Below are 25,614 nucleotides of genomic sequence, written 5' to 3'. Positions count from 1 at the left end.
TGAAAAGAGACAGAAACAGCCTCGCACTAGGCGCTGGGTTTGATGAGCAGAGGTGGGGCTGGGTTTGATGAGCAGAGGTGGGGCTGGGTTTGATGAGCAGAGGTGGGGCTGGGTTTGATGAGCAGAGGTGGGGCTGGGTTTCAGCATCTATGTATAAGACCCAGACTGCTCTAGAGTACATAGAAGCCCTACCCTAGCGGAGGGGTGGGGGCGGGGGGTGTTTGGGGCCTGCTGGGCCCAGCTGTCACCTCCCCTTTATCCGGCCATCCCTGCCTGGATGAGAACCCACCAGGATTCCCTGCACACATGGCCCCTGCCCAGCCCAAGGTCACCCATGTGGCAGGCAGGGCAGGGACTAGCCTCTTCTCCCAGGTGAGGACACTGATGCCCAGAGGGAGGAGGAAACTGCAGAGGTCAGGTTCCTGGGCTGGGTTCCAGGGACCCCAACAGCGAGCCCTCATTCCAGCCTCAATGCCACTTTTCAGGTCCTCGGGACATTCTGCTCCATGTGCCTGTCACCTCAGCACTTGTCCTGTTTAACTTAACAGATGTTGACAGGGAACCTGCCAGGAGCTAAACAATGCACCAAGTTCTGGGGAAAAGCAGGTCAGCACTTCCCTCCTCTCAGAACCAAAGAACCAATAAGTGATGAATGAATGAATGAATGAGCACTGATCACTGACTCTGTTTCAGAAACTATGCCAAGTAATTTGCTTATTTAGTCATGACAACTCTATGAAATAGATTCTGTTACACTCATTTTGGGCTTCCCTGATAGCTCAGCTGGTAAAGTATCCACCTGCAATGCAGGAGACCCCGGTTTGATTCCTGGGTCGGGAAGATCCCCTGGAAAAGGGAATGGCGACCCGCTCCAGTATTCTGGGGCTTCCCTGGTGGCTCAGACTGTAGAGAATTCACCTGTAATGCAGGAAACCTGGGTTCAATCCCTGGGTTGGGAAGATCCCCTGGAGGAGGGCGTGGTAATTAACCCACTCCAGTATTCTTGCCTGGACAATTCCCATGGACAGAGAAGCCTGGAGGGCTATATTCCATGGGGTCGAAAAGAGTCGGACATGACTAAGCACAACACAACACGTCCTCATTTTACAAATGTGGCAATAGAGGCTCAGAGAGGTTATATAACTGACTCAAGTTCACACAGCTAAGAAGTGTCAGATCTGGGATTTGTATGTGAATTTGTGTGGCTCCCAAACCACATAGATTCTTCTTCCTTTTATTTTTTAATGTCCTTATTTATTTTTTTTTTAATTCTTGAAACAGCTTCAAACACTTTCCTTCATTTTTAATGACATTTATTGTTTTCTTTCTAATTTTACAAGCAATACATGTTCTTTGCAGACAACTAGAAATACATAAAAGCATAAAGTAAAAAATAACAATCATGCATAATCCTCACCCCCAGAGATAACCACCATTAGCATTTTGATGCATTTCCTCCCAGTGTCTACATATTTTTATAAAAAATTGATATGCTGCCATATTGCCAGTTTTGCATCCTCCTTTGTTCAGTTCAAACTATTTGGGGAGCATTTTCCCACCTGAGTAAATATTTTTTGAAAACATCCATGCTTAGGCATTTGCTTTTATTGAACAATACCCTGCTTTTGGACATTTAGGTTGTCTCTAATTTTTTACTAATAGGCATAGCATTGCGGTGAATATCTTTCAGCAAAAATCTTTGAACCAGTTTCTGCTTAATAGATTCCCAAAGGCAGAGTTACTGGGGCAAGGAGCATGAATGATTTCAAAGCCTTTAAAACATATTTTGAAATTGCATTCTAGAAAGTTTGCCCAGTTCAGCCCCCAATAGTAGGTCATGTGAACATCTTATATCTTAAAACCCTTACTGACACCACATATCACTAATTTAAAAAACAAGGTCTTTCTCAAGATGTAGGTTTTTCCTACTCCAACACTCACTTTGGAGTAACTTGTGTGTGTGTGTGTGTGTTAGTCGCTCAGTCATGTCCAACTCTTGGCAGCCCCATGGACTGTAGCCCACCAGGCTCCTCTGTCCATGGAATTCTCCAGGCAAGAACACTGGGGTGGGTAGCCTCTCCCTTCACCAGGGGATCTTCCTGACCCAGGGATCGAACCTGCGTCTCCTGCATTGCAGGCAGATTCTTTACTGTCTGAGCCACCAGGCAAGCCCAGTAACTAGTACATTGGTTGCTAAATCATCATTTTGCTGATGGGGAAGTAGGGCCTCAGAATGCAGAAATGATGCGCTTGCACTGGATCAGATCCACCCATCAGCCAGACATCCCTCCTCTCTCTTCTAGTTCAGGGCCTCAGTGGAGAGTTTCCTCCACTGCCAACTCCTGGGCCAGGGGAGTGTATTCTGTAAGTCATACCCCTCCTGTGGGCCTGGAGGTCAGGGTTAGGAGGGGTCACTGGATATAGCCCATCCATGGGCTCTTGATTCTGGACCACATGGCCTCCAGTGCTGTCAAACCCTAGTACATGTGCCCAATACCCAGTGAGGCCAAACAAACTAAAAGGTTGGCATTTGGAGCAGAGAAAGTTTTACTGCAAGGGCCAAGCAAGGAGAATGGGTGGCTTGTGCTCAACAGACCCACATTCCTGAATGGCTTTCAGGTGAGGGTCTTTAAAGATGATGTTAAGAGGGAGGTTTGGAGGATGGGTGATCAGCTCATGGACCTTCTTCTGATTGGCTGGTGGTGAGGTCATAGGGTGATGTTTTGGGAATCTCAACCTTCTAGTCCCAGCCACTCTGGGGTTTGCGTGCTTGTGGTCAGCATATAGTCACCATCCTCCACCTGGGTCAGGAGGGGAGTCTTAGTTTCTGCAGAACAACTCAAAGACATGCATCAGACTGTTGTTTTCATCCTTGCAGGAGGACCCAGGAGCTCTGTGACTCTATTCTCCGAATCGTTAACTGCTTGTGCCTGCTCTTTAGAACCCAGGGAAGATTTCCCCAAGTTCCAACTAGGAGACTGAAGCCTTTTTCCTACAGACAAGAAACGAGGGGGCAGGGAAAGGCTTTAGTACCCAGAAGGTGCTGCAGGGTCCTGCTCAGCTTCACTAGCATCCTCACCACCTGCGTCAACCCCGCCTCTTGCTTCCTCTCTTGTGTCACCCATCTGTTTCTAGAGTTGGCACCAGTGTGTGCCTGGCACTGTTCTAGGCTCCGGACGCTTCATCCTGCACCGTCAGCATGGCCACCTGATGGCATGCAGGCCACAGCCCTTCAGCATCTCCCAATCCCGCCTGCTTAGTGCTGTGTGGTCCAAACTCCGATGATAATGGCAACACCTGGGAGGCTTAATAAGCATACAAGGGGCCAGGTCTCTCCCTGAACACTGTGACTGTGTCAGCCTGAGTCCAGCCTTTCTAGAATCTGTTTGCTGTGGCTGTTTTATTTTCTGTGGCTGTGTCTTACATTCAGGCAAGTTCAAGAGTAAGTGCTGAAGGATCCCTAAGCACCAGACATTGGGTGTGGTGTTTACACACACACACACACACACACACACACATGTGAGCAGGCGCTCTCCCAGCACAAACCTGCACCCTCTGGCCTTGCTGACATGCCCTGCTGTGACCCCACAGCCTCAAATTCATAAAGCTAATAACAATCTTTTTTTTTTTCTTTCTGATTTGCAAGTGATTAGTTTTAATTTGGGGACAATTAGAGATAGAAGCAGGAGGCATCTGATCTTGATTAGAGGCAGGGAGATGGCCAGAGGTGCCCCCTCCCCTGGCCCTAGCCTCCACGCAGATTCATTTATAGATTTGGAAGGATGGCCTTTGTGTCTGGGGAGAAGGTATGACTCATATCTGGGGGTAGCAAAGGCCCCTGCTGCCCTCCTAGACACCTGGGGCCAGGCTGAGGCGAAAACGAAGGGCCTATGTCCCAGCCAGTGGCCCTAAGCATGTGCCCCAAGCCTTAGAAGAGGATAGAATTGACATTCGTTAAGCACATACACACACCTACGTGCGTACCACTCTGCACACTATGTGAAAGTGGTTAAGTCCAGTGTCTGCCCAGATCCCAAGCCAGCTGGAAAGGCGAAAGAATAAATAAGTATCTGCCCTCTGGTCCTGGAGATGACTTGAGAGACGAAGAGGCACGTGGACCAGCATCCTGCCCACCCCACCCCGCAGGGAACATTCACAGAGGTGACCAATGAGACACAACATCGATTTTGCATCTCACGCTCATACCAGGGCTAAGCTCCAGATTAGCCAGAGTTGGAGCTGCACAGAACAATTTACCACCCAGGTGATGCCAGCGGAGATATACAGGAAGGCTTCAGGGAGGAGGTGATGCCTGGGCCAGGCATGGCAGAATGGGGGTCCTCACTACCCCACCCCCCACACCCTGTGCAAATCTTCTCTTCAGTGCTGGCGGGTCCAGTGTCTTTCTCACTCCAGTGGTGCCTTAGTCTCTTTCTGGAACAAGAGGGGAAGGATGAAGCCTGCTGCCTCCCAGCTGGGCATCGTCCGGAAGCGGCCTCAAGGATGGTGCTCCCAAGGATCCCCAAGCCTGAGCAGGTTCAGAGCCCAGGGGACGGGGTGGGAGATTGATGGAGGTTGGGGATGGGAGTTCAGACCTCTTACATTCACAGACACCCCATCCTAGTTACTGTCTGAGCCACCAGGGAAGCCCCATCCATAGTCCCCAAATGGTAAAGACCTGGATGCACCCTCCCAGGGCTGCGGGAGGAAGGAGTGATTTCAGCTTAGCTGGGAAGAGTCCCAGGCCAGGCACAGTCAGGGGAGGGGGCTGGGAATGTACCTTCATTATCACCGAAGACAAAAGCTGCATGATTCCAGGGACTTCCCTGGTGGTCCGGTGGTTAAGACTCCACAGTTCCAACACAAGGGCTGCAGGTTTGATCCCTGGTTGGGGAACACACGCCGAGCGGCCAAGAAAAAAAGTTGCATGGTTCCAGCCTGTCTTCCTCCTCCACCCCCTTACAGTGTGTCCACATCTCACTGGGGAAACTGAGAATGTGAGGGGCGGAAATAGCCCATCCCTCCTATCATTAACCTGCTTGGGCTGCCAGAACAGGGTGGCAAAGCATCAGGAACTTATGTCCTTGCAGTTTGGGAGGCTGGAAGTCTGGGATCAAGGTGATGGCAGGGTGGGTTCCTTCTGAGGCCTCGCGCTGTGGCCCGTAGATGTCCGCCTTCTCCGTGGGTCTTCATCTCATGTGTGTCTGTGTCTTAATCTCCTCCTTTAAGGGCACCGGTTCTACTGGATTAGGGCCCATCCGTATGACCTCATTTTAATTTAATCACCTCTTTCAAAGATCACCATCTCCAAACACCGTCACATTTCGAGGTGCCGGGGGTTGGGACTTGGAGGGGGCACAACTCAGCCCATAATGCCGATCATGAGATATGATGAGACAGGGAGAACCGCCTTCCTAGGGAAACAGCAACGGGGTCGGGAACAGACCCATATGATTCCGCAGGCCCAAGGGTATGTGGATGGTGGGGTGGGCAGGGGACAATCCAAGTGATGCTCCTCGGGGAGGGGAGGCCACTTACAGGAAGACAATGCTGTCTGGTCCACAGGGCAAGCCGAGCTGAATCAGAAGTCAGCAGGTGGAGTTTGGGGTTTGGCAAGTCAAGCAGAGCCGATGAGAGCTGGGGCAGCAGGGGCTCAGAACCACCTGTCAAGGGGTGCCTGCTGTGGGGCTTGACAGACAGGTGTGTGCCCGGCTCTATGTGAGCACGAGTGTGTGTGTGTGTATGTGTGTGTGTGTGTGTGTGTGTGTGTATGCTTCCCACTAGACTGGAGGGAGTTGAGTTGTTTCCAAGGCAGGGTGAATCCAGGCCAGCACATCCACCCCTGCAGGACCCCTTCCCCACCTCAGGACCTAGCTCGAGGTGGAGGCCAGCGTGCACGTCTGCACATGCACACGTGCACACACATTCACACACCGTGTCCCTGAAACCTTGATCTGTTGGCAGCTCCACCAGTCTCCCCTTCCTCCCCGCAGCCCCACCAGACTGCTTCCAGGGCCTTCTCCACCTCCCTGGGGAAACTGAGGCCCAGAGAGATCAAGCCACTTCCTTTAGGCTCCAGAGTTAGTGAGCCGGAGAACAGAGATTAGCGCGGGGGTCTCGGGGACACCTCCATCCCCGCTCAGCCCACAGAAGGTCCTCAGGGCCCCAGAAGATAGAATGATTCATGGTAGTGATGGGGGGGGCAGTGTTTGTGTGTCGTGATGCCATCAGTACAAAAACTGTGGTACCCGCACACTATCTTCTTTCCTGGCTCCCTTTTCTAAATGCTAGTTGGTTTCTTAAGATAAGTTGCTTCCCGTTTCAGAAGCAGTCTCCTTATCTGCAAGGTTGCTGGGAAGGGTCAGGAGTCCCAAGCCTAGGGCCAGCAACCCTCTGCCCACTGGCCATCAGGTCTCCCCTGGAAGCCCCATTGAGGGTGCTCTCATTAGCCTGTGCTTTCCCAGTTGGTGCTGAGAGGTTCATTCAGAGAACTGCATTCGTCCAGCTAAAATCTGTTGAGGGTGGAGGAGGGCAGGCAGGCATGTTTTTCCAACCCCTTCCTCCACGCCCCTCCGCGTCTGCTGCCCGTCTGACGGTCCCGCCCCAACTGTGCCTCTGGGGGGGTCCAGATGGCCAGCCCTCAGGTTGGGACGGTGAGCGGCTCAAAGGGGATTAAGTGCCACTTAGCAGCCTTTGGGGTCTCCTGGGGATGATAAGCGAGGTGGGGCCGGTGGTTCTGACATCCATGTCCCCGCCCTGTCCACCCAGCCTGAGCACAGTCCTGACAGCCGCTGCCCTGCTCCACCCCCGCAGGACGGGCACGGTGGCCTCTCCCCATCTCGGCTCAGTACCCACAGGCCCTGGACATCCCATCACGTGTAGCAGTGCCCCCACCTTTGGTCTTTCAGCTCCCCTCAACATCTCCATGAGGGGCCTGATGTTACCACCTCGATTTTAGAGATGGAAACTGAGGCTCAAAATGGGAAGCAAGTTGCTGTTTGAGTGTGGCAAGGATAAGCCTTGAATTTGAGTCTCGAAGCTTCTGTTTGCCTGCTTCCTGCTACTTCCAAAGCAGTTGGTTGGCTGTGTGCCCTGACCCAGGTCACCATCCTAGATCCCACCTGTGTGCCTGGGACCAGCCCCTCCACACACACACCTTCTCAGAGACTCCAGTGGTAACCATGGGGCAGGGATTCCAGGCACCAGCCAGGAAGTCTCTGTCGTCTCTCCAGACACCTTCCCATCCTCATCTGGGACCCGGCCCCCACCTCCACCCCATCACTGAAAACTGGCTTACTTTGCAGCACTGCAGAGTGTCTAGTAGGGAAGGGTGGCCTGAGAACAGAGTTCTCTTGGAAACGGAGGGAGCAGTCTGATGATTAAAGTACAGGCTGTCCAGAGGACCAGGGACCAGAGGTTTCCCCAGGTAATGGGAAGGGCTGCTTGGGAGGGGCCCTAAAGGGTCACAGACACCAGGTTCCACTCCTCTTAGGACATTTGACCCAGGGTCTTTGTCATGCCCCTAGCTCATTGCCTCATTTGTTAAATTAGAAAATTAAACCACAGGTTTAAATAAAAAATCAGACACGGACATCAGAACTTCAAGAGCAGAGAATTTTTAGTTCGTTGGGTTTATGAGGAATTGGGTGTGAATGTCTGTGGAACTGTCAAGGTTTCATTGATGGTAGTAAAATAATAATATGCATATGTGGCAGTAACCGCCGTGTAATCAATTGGGAGTCTCCTCCTTGGGCTCGAGGTCTCTGTGAATCACTCAGTGTCAATCAATCGTGATTTGTCAAAGGCTTGCTGAGTGCAAGGCCTCATAGATAACTGTCCCGCCAGGCAGGATGAGAGGTCCCCACAGAGAAGGGCAGAACTCTGAAGAAATTCCCAGGAGTAGAAGTCATTTCTTGGAGGGCTTCGTGGAGGAGGCGCCATTCGAGCAGGGCCTTGGAGGAAGGTTTGGATTTGGATGTGGGCAGATAGGAGAGAATCCAATGCAGAGAGCACAGCATGAGCATAGGAGGTGCGATAAGGCAGCATCATGCCAAGTCGCTTCAGTCGTGTCCAGCTCTGTGCAACCCTATGGACTGTAGCCTGCCAGACTCCCCTGTCCAAGGGATGCTCCAGGCAAGACTACTGGCGTGGGTTGCCATGCCTTTCTCCAGGGAAGGCAGCATCAGCAAGCACTAACCAGAAGTTGTTTCGTTATGCTAGCAGCAGGGGCTTAGGAAGAGGAATGCTGGGGAATGGGAAGCCTAGAGCCCCCTGTTAGAGGACCCTGAATGCCATGCTCAGGCGCAAGGTGAGCTTGAATTTTATTCTGTTAGAAGAAAGAAGAGAGTCTTTAACAGTATACACGTTTGCATTGTGTTGCATGAATTATAGGGGAATTTCTTGATTCTCAAAAACAAATGACAACACAACATCAAAAGTGAAGAACACAGCTCAGAGGTCCGTCGGAAGATCCAGAACCGATTCTCAAACCTCAGACCTCCCCACATTGGTCCTTCTTGCCCCCTGACAGTGTCAAACAGGTGCTGAGCTGGGAATGAGGAGCCAAGCATTGGTGTCTGGGGGAAACAAATCCCTCTGGCTGCAATGCAGGGAGGGGATGAGAGAAGAGCTGGAGAGAGGACAGACCCAGTTAGATTCTGTTATGTTGTCATAACAACAAGAGTGAAGCCACAGCTGGAGCAGGAACCTGGGGAGGGGGCCAGCAGTAGGATTTGAACCTGTGCCCACCTGGCTTTCAAACCCAGAAACGGAGCACCAAGGGGTGGAGTTGCTAGAACCTGGCGCAATCCTGTGAGGATGGGGAGAGGGGCCAAGAGGAGGGGGAAGTCAAGCCCAAAACCCCAAGGCCCACGTGTGGGTTTGGGGAGTGGCGATCCACTTCCCTGTGTGTATCTGTGGGCTGGTAGGGCTTCCCAGGTGGTTCAGTGGTGAAGAATCCACCTGCAATGCAGGAGATGTGGATTCGATCCCTGGGTTGGGAAGATCCCCTGGAGAAAGAAACGGTAATCCACTCATGGATTCTTGCCTAGAAAAATCCCATGGACAGAGGAGCCTGGTGGACTATAGTACATGGGGTCACAAAAGAGTCAGACACGACTTAGCAACTGAGCATTCATGTAAGCATAAAGGGAGTTGGGGGGGAGCATATGGAATCGCTGGAGACCCTGCACCACCTGAGGCAGCTGGAGCCATAAAGGCTTGGGTCTGAAAGCCAGGTAGCCCCGGGTTCGAATCCTACTGCTGGCCCCTTTCACTCATGTGGACTTGGGTAAGTTATTTAAGCTTCCAGCCCCTTCATTTTTAAGAGATAAGTATTGGATAAGTATAGGCCCTCAACAAAGAGAACTTGCTGATAGAAAACTGGTTGAATCAATGGAGATCATAATAATACTTGGTTCAAAGGCTTAATTGGAGGATCAAATAAGTCACTGCCTGTCATAATAATACACAAATAATCATTTGATTTTAATAAACAATTTTAAACCATTAAATATGTACTGCGTGTGCGTGCTAAGTGACTTCAGTCATGTCTGACTTTTTTCGACCCTGTGGACTGTGGCCCACCTGGCTCCTCTGTCCATGGGATTCTCCAGGCAAGAATACTGGATTGGGTTGCCATGCCCTCCTCCAGGGGATCTTCCTGACCCAGGAATCGAACCCACATTTCCTTAGGCTCCTGCACTGCAGGCAGATTCTTTACCGCTGAGCCACTGGGAAAGCCGGTAATATGTATTGCACTGTACCATTAATAACAGTAAGAGAAAACTTACTGCCTCAGCACCACACTCTGCTCTGGGCACTCTACACACATGACTTTGGTAAGTCCTCACAAGAGCACTTGGAGGCAGAAACAATTTTTATAGTCATTTTACAAATGAGGATGCGGGAGGAAAAAGCCTCTTTGAAGCTTCCCAGTGCTTTGTACAGGGATTAGCTTTACCCTTACCTCCGGGATGAAGGAATCAGCAAAGAGGGCAATTAACACACCAGTTAAGGTGGGGCCAGGCTTGGAGCCACAAGGATGGAGAGCATGGTCTGGCAGGGAGTGGCCAGCCCTCTGTCAAGGTGAGAGGCTGGGGTGCCCTGGGGTCCGAGAGCCCCCTCTCCTGACCACTCTGGGGTCTTTCTTCTGTCTGTCCCCAGCCTCTGGCCGCTCCCACCCGGCCAGCCCCAGTCCGCCAGGGCCGCAGGCCAGCCCGGTGCTGCCGATCAGCTACCGCCTGTCGCACACGCGACTGGCCTTCTTCCTGCGCGAGGCGCGGCCCCCACCGCCCACGGTGGCCAATGGCTCCCTGCAGCGCTCCGAGCCCTTCGTGGTGTTCCAGACCAAGGAGCTGCCCGTCCTCAACGTCTCCCTGGGGCCCTTCAGCACCAGCCAGGTAGTAGCCCGGGAGCTGCTGCAGCCGTCCAGCACTCTGGACATCCCCGAGCGCCTGACGGTCAGCTGGAAGGTGCGCGCCTTCATCGTCCACTCCCGCGTGCCCGCCTCGCAGCCCGTGGCCCAGGTGCTGTTCTACGTGGCCGGCCGCGACTGGGATGACTTCGGCGTCACGGAGCGACTGCCCTGCGTCCGCCTGCACGCCTTCCGCGACGCCCGGGAGGTCAAGAGCTCCTGCCGCCTCAGCGGGGGTCTGGCCACTTGTCTCGTGCGGGCCGAGCTGCCCCTGGCCTGGTTCGGGCCCCCGGCTCCGGCCGCGCCGCCCAGCGCCCGCCGCAAGTCTCCGGATGGGCTGGAACCCGAGGCGACCGGGGAGAGTCAGCAAGCCGAGCTCTACTACACACTTCATGCCCCCGATGCGTCGGGTGGGTGTGGGGGGACCCGACGGGGCGCCGGACCCGGAGTCGGGGCCCGGGCCGAGAGCCCCACCCAGCACCCGCTGCTACGCATCGGAAGCATCAGCCTGTTCCGCCCGCCCCCCAGGAGGACCCTGCAGGAGCACAGGCTGGACAGCAACCTGATGATCCGCCTGCCAGACCGGCCCCTCAAGCCGGGGGAGGTGCTCAGCATCGTGCTCTACCTGGCCCCCAACTCCTCCTCTCCCTCCAGCCCCAGCCTGGAGCACTTCACTCTCAGGTAGGGGGCTATGGCTGGGAGGTGGGGTGTGGGGCGTGGTAGAGGGGGGAGGGTTGGGCGGGAGCTGGCTGGCTTCCTCCCAAGATCTGATGTACACCTGAAAACCTTGTAGGGGGCGCGCCCAGACCTGCTCCTCCAATATCCTAGTCTCAGTTCTTCCTGTTATCACTTAGCAACTTCAGAAAGACAACTCACTGATGAGCCTCAGTGTTCTCTTCTGCCTCATGGCCACAAAATAGCAGCTCTGACCTCCCTATCTCACAGACATAGGGTCATGGTTGGTCAGTTCTGTCACTCAGTCGTGTCTGACTCTTTGTGACCCCATGGACTTCAGCACACTAGGCCTCCCTGTCCATCACCAACTCCTGGAGCTTGCTCAAACTCATGTCCATTGAGTCGGTGATGCCATCCAGCCATCTCATCCTCTGTCGTCCCCTTCTCCTCCTGCCTTCAATCTTCCCCAGCATCAAGATCTTTTCCAATGAGTCAGTTCTTCACATCAGGTGGCCAAAGTATTGGAGCTTCAGCTTTAGCATCAGCCCTTTCAATGAATATTCAGGACTGATTTCCTTTAGAATGATTGACTGGTTTGATCTCCTTGCAGTCCAAGGGACTCTCAAGAGTCTTCCCCAACACCATGGTTCAAAAGCATCAATTCTTCAGCGCTCAGCTTTCTTTAGTGTCATGGTAGAGAGGAAATATCTATTTTCACAAGCAAGGACATCCAAAATGATAGAACTGGGGCTGGAAGGGCCCTTAGACGTTAATGGGTGCAGCTCCCCCATTTTACAAATAATGAGACTGAGGCCAAAGAGGAGACATGGACATCTGAGAGCAGCCCCTTGACTGCAAGCCAAAATAGGAACAGGAGAGTGTCCATGTGTCAGGACATTTGGTTAATCCTGGGGTTAGGAGAAAAGTTGGGGGGAGTCCCAGCTTTTTCTACACCCTGAGAATGATACAGTTCACAGATTCAGAATTGCCTTCAATCATATCACATCCCCACAAAATATAATGATGTCTCACAAGCAGAATCCATGGTTTGAGCCTTACTGAGTGATTCTGAGGATATAAGAAAAGCCCCACCAAAATGCTGCCCACCAACCCAAGCACACTATACATGGGGCCTGAAACAGCACCATTAACCTCCAGCTTCTTCAAGTATTGCCTTCTCTCCTGAATGTCCTACCCTGAAGTACAGATATTCCTGGAGAGCTGCTGCTTAGCTACTTTAGTCGCATCCGACACTGTGCGATCCTATGGACTGCAGCCAGCCAGGCTCCTCTGTCCATGGGATTCTCTAGGCAGGAGTACTGGAGTGGGTTGCCATGCCCAGGGTGATACCTAATTCAGTGATTAATACCTGAATGTGAATGTGAGTTAAATCAGTCCTCAGAGATCTCAGGCTACATTAACGGGAGTAGAGAGTGTAGAATTACTACTAAGTCGCTTCAGTCATGCCCGACTCTGTGCGACCCCACAGACGGAAGCCCACCAGGCTCCACCGTCCCTGGGATTCTCCAGGCAAGAACACTGGAGTGGGTTGCCATTTCCTTCTCCAATGCATGAAAGTGAAAAGTGAGAGTGAAGTCGCTCAGTCGTGTCCAACTCTTCGCGACCCCGTGGACTGCAGCCTACCAGGCTCCTCCATCCATGGGATTTTCCAGGCAAGAGTACTGGAGTGGGGTGCCATTGCCTTCTCTGGTGTAGAATTAGGGAGGTGATAATCGTTTTGCTTTAGTTAGTGTTAATTAGAGCACCGCTGAAGACACTACACTTTAGATATATCTCCGAGTGTCCAGAGGAGGGTGACTAGGCTATGGGCGACTTGAAACTATGGCCAAAATTGACAGTTGGAGGCCCTGAAGCTTTTAGGCCTGAAGAAAAGAAGATTCGGAGAATACCTGCTCACCTCCCCAGGTGTCTATTCGGGTGGAGAATTGCTCTCTCTTGCCCCGACAGAGCCCATGACTGTTCTATTTCAGCTAATTATAGGGAAGAGGCTTCTCCTTTCAGGGACTTTCTGAAAATGCAATGTGATGTGTGCCGAAGTAGTGAGTCCCCTGTCACTAAGGTATGCAAATGGACGTATGGCAAGACCTGGTAGAGATATAATAGAAGGGACTACAGCTTCCACTGAGGCCAGAGGTTGCAGCTATGTGATACCAGAGTCCCCAGATTAGTTTCAAGCTTTGAGTCTAGAACTTGGGGTAACTTACTCAGCCGCTCCCCCTTCTCCCAGCTGCAGCCTAAGCATGGTAGCCAGGTGGGCAGCCTTGGGACCCCAGGCTGACCCTCTCCCTCTTCTTCCTGCTTTGTCCCAGGGTGAAGGCCAAGAAGGGTGTGACCCTTCTAGGAACCAAGTCACGGAGTGGCCAATGGCGCGTGACCTCGGAGCTGCTGACCGGGGCCAAGCATTCAACAGCCACCGTGGATGTGTCCTGGGCCCAGGGCACACCGCTGCCCCCCTGGTGAGCCAGGGTGGCTCCTCTGTCCACCTTTTTGCAGGACACCACGGGGGAGTGTGAGGGGAAGTCTTGATGGAGGAGGCCAAGCCGGCAGAAGGGCTGGGGCTTAGTTTCTAGGGACTCCCCAGGCTGGGGAGGGCTCAAAGAGCCCCGGGGCGGGCCGTTGAGGAGGGATAGAGTCCCCAGCAAAGGTTTAGGAGCCCCTGAGCTGCTCCCAGCCCTTCTTCCTGGGCTCTCATCCCTTCCCCCACCATGCAGGGAGGGCCAGGGGCCCCTGGAGATTCTGCAGCTGGACTTTGAGATGGAGAATTTCACCAGCCAGTCAGTCAAGCGCAGGATCATGTGGCACATTGACTACCGGGGCCATGGAGCCCTGCCGGACCTGGAGAGGGCCGTGACTGAGCTGACGGTCATCCAGCGGGATGTGCAGGCCATCCTGCCCCTGGCCATGGTGAGTTTCCCTCGCAGAAGGCAGGCAAACTCTGTGCCTGGTGCTGGAATGGGACAGTGACTGCTGAGGGGCACGGAGGTGAGAGATGTCACCATGGGGGGCTTCTTGGAGGAGGTGAGCATACAATGGAGCCTTGAAGGACTCATGGAGGAAGAACTCACACAGCGAAGATTATGAGGGTGCTCTAGGCAGGGGATCTTGTGCACAAATGTGCAGTGATGGGAAAGGGAATAGTTTATTCAAAGAAGCAATGGGTTTTAGGGAGAGTGCACTGGAATGATTGTCTGGGACCAGCCCAGAGGCATCTGGAATGGCCAGGAGGAAGTGGAGCCAGCCTAGGGGAACGTGGAAGAGCCAGGCAAATGTGCTGGATGTTCTTCTGAGCCTGGACGAGCATCAAAGATGTTGAAAAGATGGTGCGGGATTAGGGAAGCGTTGTTTTCTGGAAGCAGAATGGGGTAGACCCTGAAGGCACCCATGGGAGTCCACGTGAGCAGAGCATCAGAGAAGACACATGAGGCTGGGTAGATGCATCTGTCTGTGCATGTGTACCGGTGTCCTTCCAAGAAGGACATCCATCTGTGGGGTTGGGGCAGCCAGGAGCTGGGGGCCTTGGCTGGTGGTCCTGGGAGAGCAGGGGGCCTCAGGCAACTCACAGAGCCCACCCTCTCCTCCCTGCAGGACACAGAGATCATCAACACCGCCATCCTGACGGGCCGGACAGTGGCCATCCCCGTCAAGGTCATCGCCATCGAGGTGACCGGCCTTGTCCTAGACGTCTCCGCCCTGGTGGAATGCGAATCTGACAATGAGGACATCATCAAGGTGGGCTTCCTGGAGGTGGGGGCCCTGGGAGAAGGGCCTCAGACCTTCAGGGGGAGTAGGACACCAATCTAGAGGGCAATTCACATCTGAGACAGGCTCCCTTGGTAGACAAGAGGAGGGAAGTGGTAGAAGATGGGGGAGGAAGAGCATCCCACGTCCAGCCTGAGCAAGGGGAGGCCCTAGAAGAGCCCTTCTGGCAGGCTGATGGGAAACGGCAGCGTTGACAACTTGAATTCAATCCCCAAGTCGCTATGGACCCCTGCTGTCTGGCAAACATTGGGTAAGGCAATAGGGGAGGGGGTCCTGGGGGTACTCAGAGACAGGCCCTAAACCTGGGGGCTGGTGAACAGATGGAGATCCAGCCCAGGGTGGAAGCCTCCAGAAGAACATGAGTTAGGAGACTTCCCTGGTAGTCCATTGGTTAAGAATCTGCTTTGCAACGCAGGGGACGTGGGTTTGATCCCTGGGTGGGGAACTAGGATCCCATATGCTGTGGGGCAGCTATGCCCACGAATAGCAACTAGAGAAGCCTGCACACAGCAGCTAAGACTCGATGCGGACAAATAAATATTAAAACATTTAATAATGTTGTTAAATATTTATTTAAAATATTTTATTTAATGGATAAGAAAGCTGTGGTACATATACACAATGGAGTATTTCTCAGCCATTAAAAAGAATACATTTGAATCAGTTCTAATGAGGTGGATGAAACTGGAGCCTATTATACAGAGTGAAGTAAGCCAGAAGGAAAAACACCAATACAGTATAGTAACGCATATATATGGAATTTAGAAAGATGGTAACAATAACCCTGTGTACAAGACAGCAAAAGAGACACTGATGTATAGAACAGTCTTATGGATTCTGTGGGAGAGGGAGAGGGTGGGAAGATTTGGGAGAATGGCATTTAAACATGTAAAATATCATGTATGAAACGAGATGCCAGTCCAGGTTCGATGCACGATACTGGATGCTTGGGGCTGGTGCACTGGGACGACCCAGAGGGATGGTATGGGGAGGGAGGAGGGCGGAGGGTTCAGGATGGGGAACACATGTATACCTGTGGTGGATTCATTTTGATATTTGGCAAAACTAATACAATTATGTAAAGTTTAAAAATAAAATAAAATTAAAAAAAATAAATAAAAATAAACTTAAAAATAAATAAAATTTAATATTATTTAAATGTAAATATTAAATACTATATTTAATATTATTAAAAATTATTTAAAAAATAAATATTACAAATATTTTTAAAATGAAGAAGCAGCAGCTCATTAGTTAGGCCAGGAGTGAAGGTTGTTATGAAAGGACCCACTCTGGGAACACCCACTGCAATCCCTCCAACTCCCGAAGAGCTCTCCCTGAGCTCCTCCCCAGGGACCCCATCTGGGCCGAACATCCTCCATGGATGGTGGCCATGGATGGTCAGTGAAGGCCATCCCACCCAGTTTGCCATCTCCCCCCGGAAGGCCTTCAGATTTCCCCTGGCTTTAGACAGTGGCCAGAGGTGAGATGTGGGGAGAAGGCAGCGGAGCAGGCAGTGATGCGAGAGGCATCCAGCTCTGGTACCTGGAAGTGGGCGAGCTGCTTGCTATGCAGCTGCCAGCTGGTGTCAAAATCGAATGATCAGACAGCAGGATCTGTCTCTGTTCCTGCAAATCCTTCAGCAGGGGCACCGGGGATATGAGTTTCCTTCTCCCTCCCTGGGAATGTGTGCTGTCTCTCTCCACGCTCTACACTAGATCCCTCCAGGAATGGGGGTGCCCGAGACTCACCTCCTCCTTCCCCCACATTCAGGAATAATGTCCCCAGAGTGAGCCAGAGCAGATGGCTTGGTACCACACGCCCACAGCCTCCTGAGGACCAGAAGCCTTGCCCAGGCCCGTGGGGCTCTCCACTGCTGGAAGGCTAGGATGGGGAGAAGTGGGCCTGCCCCCAAGAGCCCTCACCCAGCACCTTCCTTTGCCACCCAGACTCCCCCAGCCCCACCTCAGAGTGGACCAGAAGAGTCACCGTGGCTTAGACACCAAAGGGAATTAGCAAAGATTCTAAATGGAATTAGTTTCCATTCTCAGCGAAATATGCTCAGGTTCTTTCTGGAGTTTGCCAATATTCTAAATGGGATCTGCCAGCCTTCAGCTGGGATTCTCTGCCTTCCAAAGTGGGAAATGAGCATTTCTGGCGGGGTCGCCATCCCACGCCCCTTCACCCACCACCCATTGCCAGATGACTAAGAGGGCCTGGAGGAGCTTGGGACCGTCAGGGGCTCTTCTCTACAGATGAGCCGCCATCCCAGCCCCCTCCTCACCACCCCCCACCGGAGCCTTCGGGGTGTCATCAGCCTACAGGCTGCCTAATACACCCTCCTCCAAATGCAGGGATGGACACCCCTGGGTGTGCACAGGTTGAAGCACCTAATTGCATTGCACGCAGGATTCTCTCCAGGCGTGCCAGGTGTATACATGGGCACTTCCACATACACCAATTGCATCTACCCTGAAGTACTAGCACGGACACCTCGGTGAGTGGGCACAGCTCTCCGCCAAGATGTGTTCAGTGAGCATATGCTCACCGGGGAACCTCTAAGAATGCAAGGTGGTGTCCCGGTGGGCATGCATTTGCAAAAAAGCTCCTCCCATTGGTGGCAGTCATCCACCTGTCTGTGCTTAGGGTTCTCTGGTCCTGAAATTCCCTCTCTCTTTCCCTCACCTCCACCTCTGGCTGGAACAGCCCCCTCCTGAAATTAACCAGCTGGCCCATCTGCCCGGAGCCTTGGGGCCAGAGGCACCTTGGAGGAGCCGTTGGCCTGCCCCTCCGCCACCCTCTCCTCCATGACCTCCTCCCCACCCAGTCACACCCCAGTGTCCTGCTCAGGACAGGCCACTCCTCTGCCATCAGACACCTACTCCAGAGCCCAGGCAGTCATGCTGGGGAGGGGAGCCAGTGCAGGGGACCCTCAGCCTGCAGACTTGCCCTCGGTGTGGCCTGGCACATCAGAAGCAGCCCCTTTCAAAGGAATGGCACATTGACTTCTTGCCAGGGAGCAAAAAACCTCCCACAGGAGCCACTAAGAGATGATCTCTGGAGACAAGGAAAGCTGACACCTCCTCCCAGAGGAGAAGGAAATGGCAACCCACTCCAGTACTCTTGCCTGGAAAATTCCATGGATGGAGGAGCCTGGTGGGCTACAGTCCATGGGGTCGCAAAGAGTTGGACAAGACTGATCGACTTCACTTCACTTCTTCCCAGAGGAGCTAAATTAGGAGCCTTTTCCCTCCCGGTCCCGCCCCTTCAGCCTCTTGTGACTGGCACTTTCTCTATCCAATGGGCTTCTGGCTGACTTTCCTGGTTAGACTGAAGTCCTTCCCCTGCTCTGCCCCTAGGATGACCTGTAGGGCAAAATAGGCCAACCAAGCTCTCTCCCCACCCCCCACCCCCCAGGTATCCAGTAGCTGTGACTATGTGTTTGTTAGCGGAAAGGAATCCCGCGGATCCATGAACGCCAGGGTCACCTTTCGCTACGACGTCCTCAACGCCCCCCTGGAAATGACCGTCTGGGTGCCCAAGCTGCCCCTGCACATCGAGCTCTCGGATGCCCGCCTCAGCCAAGTTAAGGGCTGGAGGGTTCCTATCCTTCCCGACCGAAGGTACAGCCCCACCACACACCACGGATGTTGGGGAGACTCATCTGCATGTGTGTGTTATGATCCTAGGTGTACACAGTCTGCAGGTCGGTTATGCAATCAACAAACTTTTATGGAGCAGCTACTGTGTACCAGGCTCTGAGGCGGGGATGGGGTCAGTGTGGCCAGAGCCTGACCCAGCCAAGCTCTGGGTCCATCAGGGAAGCCGTCATATATATGCTGCTGAGCAGTGGATGGGGGAAGCCCCGAGTGCAGAGAATCAAATGGCACAAAGGAGAAAGCCACCTCTTCCTCCAGGAGAAATCAAAGCAGGCTTCCTGGAAGAGGTGACTCTGGAGCTATGTTTTAAAGGATAAGTGAAAAAGGAGTTGGCCCAGTAGCAGTCAAGGAGAAGACAGAATGGAGTAGAAACACCACCACAGGCATACCCACAACTGTACATGCGTGCCCCAGCCTGGGCACAATAGGGACACACTTGTGAGTATGTCAGCCAGGTACACAGTGACTTACACTAGGCCCCCTCACTGGGATCCAGGCTCACACACCTGGACGTGTGCCCATCTGTGGGGCAGGCTCATGGGTACTCAGCATGCTCACTCACCCACTCATTGCTGCTGGAGAGACAAGCCAGCAGAGAAGAGAAGAGAGGCAGAATGGCAGGCAGCTGAGCGTGAGGGGTGGGGCTGGGGAGAGAAGCAGGTGGCACAGTGAGAGTTGGGCTCAGCTCAATTCTGCAGAGATTTGGAAAAGCAAGGCGGTGTAGACCAGAGCCTCTCAAACTTGCACATGAATTACCTGAGGATGCTGTTAAAATGCAGATTCTGATTCTGTGAACCTGGGACAGGGCTTGTAAGCCTGCATTTCAGGCCAGCTCCTGGGTGATGCTGAAGCTGCTTTGAGTAGTGAGGACCCTAACCCTACAAAGTTTGAACACTGGCCACCTGGGTCTCATAAGTAGTTAGCATGCCAGACTCTCATTTGTTGTCAGAATTAACCAGAATTCTGAAGCCAGATGGCCTGGATTGAAATCCTGACTCTGCCATTTGCTAACTGGGCAACCTGAGGCTACTGTGCCTCAGTTTCCTCATCTCTGAAATGGGCACATTAACACTTAACTCAGAGGACTGCTGTGAGGATTAAATTAGTTAACATAAAGAACCCTCTATGTGAACGAATTTTCCAGTGGTTTGATCCTTGTGAAGAACTAGCCACACCCTCCTCTCTCTCCAAAGCCTGCTTTCCTGGGTGAACCTCCTGATTTTCACATTTTTTGGCAATCTGGAGAGTTTGAGAATTTCCCCAATTGTCAAGTCCGGGTTCCCTTTTGCTTGCCAGTTCCTCCCTCCATTTATCCCTCTCCTCTTGCATTTCGCTGTGAGCAGTCACAGGAAGCCAGGACACACCTCCCACACACCACTTGGAAATCTCATCAACTAAACATCCAAATTCTGCCTGCCACACAGCTGTAGGACAGGAGGCAGCTAAGCCCGCTGGCACTCGAGCAAGGATCGCCTTTGCTCCAATTTAGAGCTGAGCCCAGGCCCCAGCACGTGCTTAGTGCTGAGAAAGAGGCAGCATTTGCTGATATTTGATGCCAGCTAGTCACAGGTGTGGATTCAGCCAAGCAGGGGTGGAGAGGGACCTGGGGTGGATGGGGAGGGTCAAGAAGCTACCCATCTGGGAGAGCAAAGCCTGAGACTCTGGGCTTCAAGCTTGGCAGAGACAGAAGGGATGAGCCCAGGCTTCTACCCACGGGAGCCGGGGAGGGGCCGGCAGGGCAACGGAGAGAGTGGGACCTGTGCAGGTCCAAGCCAAGGTGGGGAGCCCTGATCTCCGGCTTCTCCCACCCAGGTCAGCCCGGGAGAGCGAGGATGAGGACGAGGAGGAGGAGCGGCCGCAGAGCGCGAGTCGCGGCTGCACCTTGCAGTACCAGCATGCCACCCTGCAGGTCTTCACCCAGTTCCACACGACGTCATCGGAGGGCACCGACCAGGTGGTCACCATGCTGGGCCCGGACTGGCTGGTGGAGGTCACCGACCTGGTCAGCGACTTCATGCGGGTGGGTGACCCCCGAGTGGCACGCATGGTAGACAGCAGCACGCTGGCTGGGCTGGAGCCGGGCACCACTCCCTTCAAGGTATGCATGTGGTAGGGAGTACACCATGATACCGACATCCCCAAGACAGGATTTCTGGGGCTTCAGCTTCAGGGAGTAACTCCAGACAGCCGCCGAAACACACTTGCTTCCCCACCTGCCCTTTTGCTGGAAATTCCATCATCGAAGGTCAAGGTCAACTTCACCTTGGCAAAGGTTCTCTCTCCCAGGCTCATCAACCTCGCATGGCTCGGTGTGGTCCCTGAGAGTAGATGGGGGTGAGGAGGGGGTGGGGGCGGGGGGAGGGCTCAGCCAACCCAGAGGCCAGGAAAGGGAATTGTGGAGATCTAGGAACTCAACTTTGACCTTCCTCCTTGATAACTGGGTGCCTGGGCAGATATCATCCACCTAAAGGATTATAAATAGTGACTCATGAGCTGAAATATGCTTGTAGACATATTTGGTTTAAAAACCAATGGATCCACCATTTAAAAATTGGGAGGTTTCCCTTTTTTTTTTTTTAATGTAAATTTCTGATTTTAGAAAGTATGAATCTGGCCACACTGGGTCTGCATTCTGACCTGGCATTCATCAGCCAGAGTCAGTACTGATGCCTTTTTGACATGTGCAGGAATTCTCCCTTTTGCCCCAGTCCCCACCACTCCCTTTTGTCTCCCTGACATCGAGGCTGACCACCAATTGCTATTTACCAATGTGGGGGTTGGGGGGAGGACTGTTGTTTTCTTTAAAACTCAACCTACCCCTCTCATCTGTGCTCCTGTGAGCCCTTGACCCTCACTTTGCCTCTGGGCCCTCCTGGTTGTGGATTCCTCCCTGGTTGGGGATCTGGGGGGGCCGTCCTGCTTTCTTGGCTCTCACCCACTCTCACCCCACTCTGCTGCAGGTGGTGTCCCCCCTGACGGAGTCCGTGCTCGGGGAGACGCTGCTGACAGTGACGGAGGAGAAGGTCAGCATCACACAGCTGCAGGCCCAGGTGGTGGCCAGCCTCGCCCTCTCCCTGAGACCCAGCCCTGGGAGCAGCCACACCATCCTGGCCACCGCTGCCGCCCAGCAGACCCTCAGCTTCCTCAAGCAGGTAACCAGATGCCCAACTGGCCAGCCTGGGGGCTTGGAGTGTGGAAGGAGAACCTGCAGGCTCTGGCTGCAGGTCCCCCCAGATTGGGGCTCTGATAATGGAAGATCCGTTTACTCTTCATGCCCAGCAAGCCTGTCCCACCCCATCACCCTGCCAGCTGCATAGGAGTCTGGCCAAGGTCTCGCTTCCTGCATCTGCCACCACAAGGCATTCCAGCAGAGGGTTCCCTCCTGGATTCTCAGAAGGCCCGTTAACTTTTCCTCCACCCCCAGGAATTACCCTCACCCATCTCTGGATGGCCCCCCACCAATCAACTACAGCTGCCCCTCCCCACAGATATATCAGGACACTGGCCATGGTCTAAGGTGAAAAGTTACATGTGGGGACACAGGGAGGGCAAAGGTGGGTATTGAGCACCAAGCCAGAAGTCAGGACTCAGGAGTTCTCGGCTTCAACTTGCTTTGTGACCCCAGGCCAGTGGCTTATCTCTGGGCCCTGCGTCTCCATCCACAAGGAGGTCAGGAGGTCAGTTCTCAGGAGGTGTCACACACAGAAGACAAGGCTGAGGCTGAGTATGTCGTGTTCTCGATGTCCATGTGTCTGCTGGGGGTGATCCCAAAGTCAGGCAGGGGGTGGGGTGTGGCTCCTAGAGCAGGAAGGAGGATTCGAGTTAGACCCAAGGTGGGATTTACCACCAACTCATCCAGGGGAGAAGGGTGAAATGGGCGAGGATACTCTCGGGGAGGTACGAGTCAATTCTGTGTGCCCTCTCCACCACCTCCAAAGGAGAACTCCCATGCAAATAATGGTTCCCAGCACTGGTCACCCACCAGGCTCTGTTCCAGCATTGGGAATAGCAGGGAGCTCAAGATTCAGCAGGGAAGCCAGCCCTAAGAGTTCTCTTACTCCTGTCCTCTCCTGCTCCTCCACCTCCAGGAAGCCCTCCTGAGCCTCTGGCTCTCCTACAGCGATGGCACCACGGCCCCACTCTCCCTCTACAGCCCCCGGGACTACGGGCTGCTGGTGAGCAGTCTGGACGAGCGCGTGGCCACGGTGACCCAGGACCGGGCCTTTCCGCTGGTGGTGGCCGAAGCCGAGGGAGCCGGGGAGCTGCTCCGCGCAGAGCTCACCATCGCCGAGAGCTGCCAGAAGACCAAGCGCAAGAGTGTGCTGGCCACGACCCGCGTGGGCCTGCGGGTGCACTTTGGGCGGGACGAGGAGGACCCCACCTACGACTACCCGGGCCCCAGCCAGCCAGGGCCCGGCGGGGGCGAGGACGAGGCCCGGGGAGCTGGCCCGCCGGGCACGGCGGGACCCCGACCCGAGGCCGCGGGCCCTGGCACTGCCAGCCCGGCTGTGCCACCCACGGAAGACTTCCTGCCGCTGCCCACCGGCTTCCTGCAGATGCCCCGGGGGCTGACGGACCTGGAGATCGGCATGTACGCGCTGCTGGGCGTCTTCTGCCTGGCCATCCTTGTCTTCCTCATCAACTGCATTGTCTTCGTGCTGCGCTACCGGCACAAGCGCATCCCGCCCGAGGGCCAGACCAGCATGGACCACTCTCACCACTGGGTGTTTCTGGGCAACGGGCAGCCGCTGCGGGTGCAGGGGGAGCTGTCGCCGCCCGCCAGCAACCCGATGGAGACCGTGCCCGCCTGCTGCCACGGTGACCACCACAGCAGCGGCAGCTCGCAGACCAGCGTCCAAAGTCAGGTGCACGGGCGGGGCGACGGCTCCTCCGGCGGCTCGGCCCGGGACCAGGCCGAGGACCCCGCCAGCTCGCCCACCTCCAAGCGCAAGCGGGTCAAGTTCACCACCTTCACCACGCTGCCCTCGGAGGAGCTGGCCTATGACTCGGTGCCCGCCGGCGAAGAGGACGAGGAAGACGAAGAGGACCTGGGATGGGGCTGCCCGGATGTGACCGGCACCACGCGGCCCGCCCCGCCCCCTGACCTGCACAATTACATGCGCAGAATCAAAGAGATTGCGTAGAGGTGCCGCCCCGATTCCCCCAGCCCGACTAGGGCAGGGTGGGCTCTGTGATTCACAGCCGGGACCCTGCTCACATGTGATGTGGGCCGGAGCGAGCGAGTGGATTTTATAGTCCGGCCCCTGCAGCTTTGCTCCTCCGGGGTGGGGAAGACCGCCCCCGCCTCACGGTGGTTCTTCTTCCCCGCTTCCCCCTACCCCTCCTCTGCCCCCAAAGGTGGAGGCGCCTTCCTCCTGGAGCTGGCTAAGAGGAAAGCGATCCCAGCCCTCCTTCTCCCCTTTCCAACCCTCCTCCCATCTTAGACAACCCCCCTGCCCCAAGTTGGGGCACGGAAGTCAAGTTTGGGCCGAGAGGGCCCCGCCTCCCCCCATGTCTCCTGCTTCCCCCATTCAGGGGGAGGGGTTCTGGGGGGAGCCTTGTGTTACAAGCTGCACAAAGACTTTTCTCAAACCACTATTCAGGGATTTCTGTCCTGCAGGGTTGGGAGGCAGCGGCTGCCTGCCCTGCCGAGGATCTTGCTGTGGACAAAACATTTGGGGGGGGGAGGGTGGGAGGCAGGGAATGTTTGTAGCATCTGCTGGCTTCCGGGTGCCCCCACTCCCCATCAAGTCCCTTCCTAGGATCTGGGAGCTGACTCTATAGAGAAGTCTGGGGTCAAGCCAGACCCCTCTCTGAGATCTCAGGACTCCATCCTCTGCCCCCAAGGGCTGTGGGCAGGCCCTCAGGGGGAGGAGTCCTGGGTCCACCCCAGAGCACTGTGGTCTGGGCGCCCAGGAGCCCTGGGTGCCTCCCGCCCACCCCTCAGCAAGATCAACACCACGCCTTAGCCCCCACTCCCGCTCCGCCCACCCCCTCCTTCCTCTCTGTAGGGGTGGCCACCGCCTCCCCCACCGGGCAGCGTCCCGTGAGAGGGGGCGAGGGCACCAGGCATCTGCTGGGAAGGACTGTGGGATGAGCAAGGCAAAGGGAACCGCGGCTCCCTGACCCCATCCCATGGCCGCCCTTCTCTCGGGTTCTACCCACCACTGTGTCAGATTTTTCTTAAATAAACGGAGGCAACAAGACTGGGGGTGGGGCAACAGCTCCCGGAGAACAGACAGCACGCGGTGGCTGGCTCTGTGTCCCTTCCTTGCCGTGCAGGTGCGTGCACACGCGCACGTGTACACACACACACACGGAGATCACACTAAATGACGTGAGATGGAAACAGGTTGAGCCGCCTGGGGTTCTGCGCCTCCTTCTCCAACATCCGGGTCCCTTTAAATCCTCTGATGCTGGAGGGATGTCCACACGGGGATGGAGGACTCTTAGACCCAGAAGTGTGCCCTTATAAAGAGATGCCTCCTCTAGGAGAGGGGTAGGGGGGACAGAAAAATAAGGAGAGAGGTGAGAGGGCTGTGTGCACAGCAGAGCTCACACCAGCTTCCTCCTCTGCCTTCAGTCCACCTTTCAGAGGGTGACCAACCTTGTCACCATCAACTTCTCCCAGGGAAGCCTCTCTTCTCCAGGGATTGATGGGGACAATCTGGGGGTCTCTGGGTCAGAAAACCACATGGGAGAGAGCAATGTCTGTTGGGTGAGCCCCTCCACAGCTGTTGGGTGAGCCCCTCCGCAGCTACTCACGGCCTCCCTTGGCCCTGTGAGACCTCTCTCCAGTGCAGGCCGCAGCCCTGGGGACCACCAGAAGCCTGGGGGGAGCAAGAGCCCAGCCAAGGCGCCCTGGCCAGCCTTCAGCACCCTGAACAGGTGGCTCCAGCTGGTTGCATCTGTCCCAGAAGGGATCAGGGGCAGGACGAGCGCTGTGTTTGCAACTGCCCCAAACGGCTGTTGCCCACGACCAAAGGAAGACTGCCAGCCAGGATCCTCTGCTCAACCGACAGGGGCAGCCTTGGGGTTGGGATGAGGATTGGATGAGATCATGTCTGTAAAGTGCTGTGCACGGTG

The 25,614-nt window shown here is 54.6% G+C and overlaps 1 protein-coding gene across 1 annotated transcript in view; it reads left to right on the top strand.

Moving 5' to 3' along the window:
- TMEM132E (transmembrane protein 132E) overlaps nucleotides 1-24,772 on the top strand; it is a 61,635-nt gene extending 36,863 nt beyond the window's left edge. Inside the window, exons 2-9 of the mRNA XM_070772687.1 lie at nucleotides 10,165-11,095; nucleotides 13,420-13,566; nucleotides 13,822-14,014; nucleotides 14,696-14,839; nucleotides 18,287-18,492; nucleotides 20,341-20,626; nucleotides 21,489-21,680; nucleotides 22,617-24,772. Coding sequence (XP_070628788.1) covers nucleotides 10,165-11,095; nucleotides 13,420-13,566; nucleotides 13,822-14,014; nucleotides 14,696-14,839; nucleotides 18,287-18,492; nucleotides 20,341-20,626; nucleotides 21,489-21,680; nucleotides 22,617-23,672 — 3,155 coding nt within the window. The 3' untranslated portion in view covers nucleotides 23,673-24,772. The remainder of the gene's footprint in view (nucleotides 1-10,164; nucleotides 11,096-13,419; nucleotides 13,567-13,821; nucleotides 14,015-14,695; nucleotides 14,840-18,286; nucleotides 18,493-20,340; nucleotides 20,627-21,488; nucleotides 21,681-22,616) is intronic.
- Nucleotides 24,773-25,614: the final 842 nt, after the last annotated feature.

This window comes from Bos indicus, chromosome 19, assembly GCF_029378745.1.
Source record: "Bos indicus isolate NIAB-ARS_2022 breed Sahiwal x Tharparkar chromosome 19, NIAB-ARS_B.indTharparkar_mat_pri_1.0, whole genome shotgun sequence".
Taxonomy (NCBI): domain Eukaryota; kingdom Metazoa; phylum Chordata; class Mammalia; order Artiodactyla; family Bovidae; genus Bos; species Bos indicus.
This window is presented reverse-complemented; position numbering and strand designations above follow the sequence as displayed.